Raw genomic sequence first — 6,239 nt, 5'->3', positions numbered from 1 at the left:
TAGAAGGTTTTCAAGGAAGCTAGATATTGATACCTCTTCTTGGATTTTACTTTAGCTTCTTAGAAGAGATGAGAAGTAAATGTAAACTGGCTTGTTCTTTCCTATTCATCCCTAAACTCACAGAAAGGATGTTTAGTTCTCCAACCGCTTATGATCACATATTTTCCCATACCAGCACAAGCCAGGAGGAGCCTCACAATAAAACTCCCTGATTAGATATGGATAAAGAAACCAAGAGTTGGGAGGCCTTTGTCTTCTGAGGCTTATGCCTGATACTGTCAATCTCAGGCTTATATCAGCTCTATACCTAGAGGCATCAGGATTTTTTTCTTCAGTTTCCATCATATCACTAGTTTTTCAATGTTACATTCGTATGCCTCTGAGTCAATACCTCAGGAGGCACTGTGTGTTAATAAATGAATGAAACAATTTAATTTTCATTCCATTTCTACTGAAAACAGCTTGGAATTCCACAAAATTCCTCTGCCTCTTTTCCTCAAAAAATTCTTATATAATCTAGCTCAATTTTTGGAAGTTAGAAGTTAAGTTGTAGATATTTATGTGAAGAAACTTGATAAAAGGGGATGAAAAAAAGAGAATTAGTCCTTATTCTTCTAGTTTTTAACTGCAGCCCTGATTTAAATCATAGATAAAAGTATGAACTAATTTACTGTGGGTCTCATTCTTTCTTCTTTCTTTGCAACTCTCCACAGAGAAAAGCTGTTAGCTCCATAACCTGGGAAAATCGCTCAGTGTTGATGGAATTTGTATTCCTGGCCTATCCTTCCCACCCAGAGCTGAGTGTCATGTCCTTCCTTGGGGTCAGCCTGATTTATACATTCATCATCACTGGGAATGTCCTCATCATGGTGGCCATCAAGACAGAAACCCACCTACACACACCCATGTACTATTTCCTGGGCAGCCTCTCAGGAGTGGAAATGTGCTACACTGCCGTGGTGGTGCCCCACATCCTGGCCAACATCCTACAGTCAGAGAAGACCATCACCCTCCTGGGCTGTGCCACTCAGATGGTTTTTCTTATCAGACTTGGCAGTGCTGACTGCTTCCTCTTGGCTATCATGGCTTATGATCGGTATGTTGCCATTTGCCACCCCTTGCAGTACCCTCTCATCATGACTTTAACTCTTTGTGCCCGCTTGGTTGTGGCCTCTGTGGTCATCGGATTGTTCCTGTCCTTACAGCTAGTGGCCTTCATCTTCTCTCTGCCCTTCTGCCGGGCTCGAGGTATCGAGCACTTTTTTTGTGATGCGCCACCAGTGATGCGCCTTGTTTGTGCCGACAGCCACATCCATGAGCAGTCAGTGCTGGTGGCAGCCACACTAGCCATAGCTGTGCCTTTCTGCTTTATCACCACCTCCTACGCCTTCATTGTGGCCGCTGTGCTCAAGATCCACTCAGCCGCTGGCCGCCACCGCGCCTTCTCCACCTGCTCCTTCCACCTCACTGTGGTCCTGCTGCAGTATGGCTGTTGTGCCTTCATGTACCTGCGCCCCAGCTCCAGCTACTACCCCAAGCAAGATCAGTTCATCTCACTGGTGTATACGTTGGGAACCCCACTTCTCAACCCACTTATCTACACCCTGAGGAACAGTGAGATGAAGGGGGCCATAGGGAGAGGTCTTATCAGGAACTGCCTCTCCCAGAAAAGCTAGGAGAGGGTTTGACATCTCAGGCAAGGGTTTGGTTCCAGCTCATGAAAATTCCCATGCAATGGGGATTTCTCTCAGTTGGTGTTAAAACTGACCTTAAAAATGCTATAAATTATGTGGATACTATTTAGCTAGTGTGCCAGAGATCTTTATTACATTTCCACCATTTGACTCAGTAATTTCTCTTCTAGAAATGAATTAGCAAATGAGCGTAGTATAATAAAAAGTGGCAAGTCTAAGACTACACCTCAGATATCAGCTGGAAACAGATGGTTAATTCAATAGTGTTTAACTGGAAAAAAATTACAAAGGGGTTACATTCAGAAGTATGAGTAAGGGAATAATCTTTGTCAAGGCACTTACATATTAGCAATAGCAGGAAACCATTGTGACCCCTAGACCTCAGAAGTGTAAAAGGGTACAGTATTATCAGAGACCAATGAAAGCTAGATTTATCAAGATAAAACTCTTGGTTGGAACTATAGCTTTGGGGGAAAAAAAGGCAACTACTGATAGAACTATGATAGTGCAAGGAGAAAGTAGGGAGATGAATACCCCAACCTCTCTCTGCTTCTGCCCTCCCATCTCTTGCCTGTCTCCCATTGGCCAAACCAACTGGAACCAAGAGAGCAGAGGAGACTGAATATATCAGTCCTCAGAAGATAGCTTTTCAGGGTGGGGAAGGACAAAAAAGGACTCTGAGAGTTAGGAGAAAACAGAATAAACAGAAAAAAATGTTTACTTTCACATTTTATGTAAAAATGAAAATATTTTAATAATCTACTTTCTCCACAATAAAGTATTAGACAAACAATTACTGTATGAAAGGATATTATGAAGCCTAGTTATTACTAATAGCTAATATGAATTAAGTGCTTACTGTGCACCATAAATTATATATATGTGTGTGTGTGTGTGTATATATATATATATACATATATATATACATTCTCTTAAGCTTCAAAAAGACTATGAAGACTCTTATTATCCTATTTCCAATGATGGAACTGAAAGTTTAAGCAATTGGTGAAAGATCATGCAGCTAATTGTGATGGAGTTAGAATTTGTAATTTGAACCCAGGAATACCAGATTCAGAGTCAATGTTTATTTGTATTTCCCTGATAAAATGATGATGAGTAGCTTTTATGGACCATTTGGGTATCTTCTTTTGTGAACTATTAAAGTATTTGCAAATCGACATCTCAGTCCGGGCATGCTGAGCCGTGGTGTGGACCCTCCATGTGTTTCTCACTCCCTCCCCTCTGCCACAGCTCAGCTGCTTCAACATCTTTGAACCATCACAAATGTCTCCCGACTGGTTATGTAGGGATCTTTGCCATCCTTTCTGGTGTCTGAGGTCATTTGCTGGTGTTCAGCTGGTTCGCTGTGGGAATTATTGCATCTTTTGGTGTATTCCTAATGCATCTGTGGAGAGGGATGCATTCCAAGTCCTTCTACTTCACTGCCATATTTCTTCCCCTAGCCTCGATTACATGATATTATACGTAGAAAACCCGAAAGATTCTACCAGAAAACTGCTAGTACTATTCAATGAATTTACTAAAGTAGCAGGATACAAAATTAATGCACAGAAATCTCTTGCATTCCTATACACTAACAACGAAAAACCAGAAAGAGAAATTAAGAAAATGCTCCCATTTACCATTGCAAAAAAAAGAATAAAATACCTAGAAATAAATCTGCCTAAGGAGGCAAAAGACCTGTATGCAGAAAACTTTAAGACATTGATGAAAGAAATCAAAGACAACACAAACAGATGGAGGGACATATCATGTTTCTGGATTGGAATAATCAACATAGTGAAAATGACTGTACTATGCAAAGCAATTTACAGATTCAATGCAATCCCAATCAAATTACCAATGGCATTTTTCACAGAACTAGAGCAAGAAATCTTACGATTTGTATGGAAACGCAAAAGACCCCGAATAGCCAAAGCAATCTTGAGAAGGAAAAATGGAGTTGGTGGAATCAGGCTTCCTGACTTCAAACTATACTATAAGGCCACAGTGATCAAGACAGTATGGTACTGGCACAAAAATAGAAAGGAAGATCAATGGAATAGAATAGAGAATTCAGAAGTAAGCCCAAACACATATGGGCACCTTGTCTTTGACAAAGGAGGCACGAATATACAATGGAAAAAAGACAGCCTCTTCAATAAGTGGTACTGGGAAAATTGGACAGCAACATGTCAAAGAATGAAATTAGAACACTTCCTAACACCATACACAAAAATAAACTCCAAATGGATTCAAGACCTACATGTAAGGCCAGACACTATCAAACTCCTAGAGGAAAACATAGGCAGAACACTCTATGACATCCATCCAAGCAAGATCCTTTTGGACCCACCTCCTAGAATCATGGAAATAAAATCAAGAATAAACAAATGGGACCTAATGAAACTTAAAAGCTTTTGCATAGCAAAAGAAATCATGAACAAGACAAGAAGACAACCCTCAGAATGGGAGAAAATACTTGTGAGTGAAGCAATGGACAAAGGATTAATCCCCAAAGTGTACAAGCAGCTCATGCAGCTTCATACCAAAAAACAAAATAACCCAATCCGCAAAGCGGCGGAAGACCTAAGTAGACATTTCTCCAAAGAAGACATACAGATGGCCAACAAACACATGAAAAGATGCTCAATATCACTCATCATTAGAGAAATGCAAGTCAAAGCCACAATGAGGTATCACCTCACATGGGTCAGAATGGTCATCATCAAAAAATCTAGAAACAACAAATGTTGGAGAGGATGTGGAGAAAAGGGAACTCTCTTGCCCTGTTGGTGGGAATGTAAGTTGGTACAGCCACTATGGAAAACAGTTTGGAGGTTCCTTCAAAAACTAAAAATGGAAGTACCATACCATCCAGCAATCCCACTACTGAGCATATACCCAGAGAAACCATAATCCTAAAAGAAACATGTACCATAATGTTTATTGCAGCACTGTTTACAATCACCAGGACATGGAAGCAACCTAAATGCCCACCCACAGATGAATGGATAAAGAAGATGTTGCATATATATACAATGGAATATAACTTGGCCATAAAAAGGAATGAAATGGTGCTATATGTAATGAGCTTGATAGACCTAGAGTCTGTCATACAGAGTGAAGTAAGCCAGAAAGAGAAAAACAAATACCTTATGCTAACTCATATATATGGAATCTAAAAAAATGGTACTGATGAACCCAGTGACAGATCAAGAATAAGGATGCAGATGTAGAGAATGGACTGGAGTTCACAGGGTTGTGTGGGGTGGGCGAAGGGGAAGCTGGGATGAAGTGAGAGAACAGCATAGACATATATATACTAACAACTGTAAAATAGATAGCTAGTGGGGCGTTGCTGTATAACAAAGGGAGATCAACCCGATGATGGGTAATGCCTTAGAGGGCCAGGACAGGGAGGGTGGGAGGGAGTCACCTGAGGGAGGAGACATGGGGATATATGTAAAAATACAGCCGATTCCCTTTGGTGTACCTCTAAAGTTGGTACAAGAGTGTAAAGCAATTATATTCCAATAAAGAGCTTAAAAAAATACTCTTCCTGCACTTTTTAAAATTTAATGTAGTAAGAACATTTAATGCAAGATCTATCCTCAACAAAATTTAAGTATACAATACATAACAATTACCTTCTAAATCCTACAAAAATATTCAAGTAAATTAAGCACAGAGTTGTGAAGCAACTATACTCCAATAAAAAAAGAAAGAAAGAAAAGTTAAGCAGGGAATTCCCTCGTGGTCCAGTGGTTGAGAATCTGCCTGCTAATGCAGGGGACACGGGTTGGAGCCCTGGTCACGGAAGATCCCACATGTTGTGGAGCAACTAAGCCCATGTGACACAACCACTGAGCCCACGTGCTGCAACTACTGAAGCCTGAGTGCCTAGAGCCTGTGCTCCGCAACAAGAGAATCCCCTCCAGTGAGAAGCCTGCACACCACAACAAAGAGTAGCCCCCACTTATCCCGCACAACTAGAGAAAGCCCATGCACAGCAATGAAGATCTAATGCAGCCAATAAGCAAATAAATTAAATTTTTTAAGAAAATTAAGAAGAGAGAAAAATATGGCGGTGAAGTAGAGGGACATGGAATGCATCCCTCTCCACAGATACATTGGGAATGCACTGAAGGAGGCAATAATTCCCACAGAGAACCAGCTGAACACCAGCAGATGGACTCGGACACCAGAAAGGACCACAAGGAGCCCAACATAACTGGTAGGGAGGCATCTACGACGGCTCAAAGAGGGTGAAGCGGCGGAGCTGTGGCAGATGGGAGGGAGTGAGAAACATACGGAGGGTCCGCAGAGCAGCTCAGCATTCCCAGACTGAGACGTCAATCCACAGCTGAAGAGAGGGTCCAGGAGCAGGAGCGTGAGAACTGGAGAGCTGGTTCAGGGTGAGAAACATTGTTGCCAGTAAAGTGATGGACCGAGAGGACGGGGGGAAGAGGTCCGCAGCGAGGAGTGCTCGTCCCTGAGAGCTGCCCAGCCATGATGGCAGCTGGATGCTGCAGGCTCACGGGG

At 41.7% G+C, this 6,239-nt stretch overlaps 1 protein-coding gene across 1 annotated transcript; it reads left to right on the top strand.

Moving 5' to 3' along the window:
* Positions 1-737: 737 nt before the first annotated feature.
* Positions 738-1,676, top strand: LOC130850278 (olfactory receptor 10W1-like). The gene has a single exon (XM_057729717.1). The coding sequence runs from the start codon at positions 759-761 to the stop codon at positions 1,674-1,676; it is 918 nt and encodes a 305-aa protein (XP_057585700.1). The 5' UTR covers positions 738-758.
* Positions 1,677-6,239: the final 4,563 nt, after the last annotated feature.

Source organism: Hippopotamus amphibius, chromosome 3 (assembly GCF_030028045.1).
Source record: "Hippopotamus amphibius kiboko isolate mHipAmp2 chromosome 3, mHipAmp2.hap2, whole genome shotgun sequence".
NCBI classification, from domain to species: Eukaryota; Metazoa; Chordata; class Mammalia; order Artiodactyla; family Hippopotamidae; genus Hippopotamus; species Hippopotamus amphibius.
This window is presented reverse-complemented; position numbering and strand designations above follow the sequence as displayed.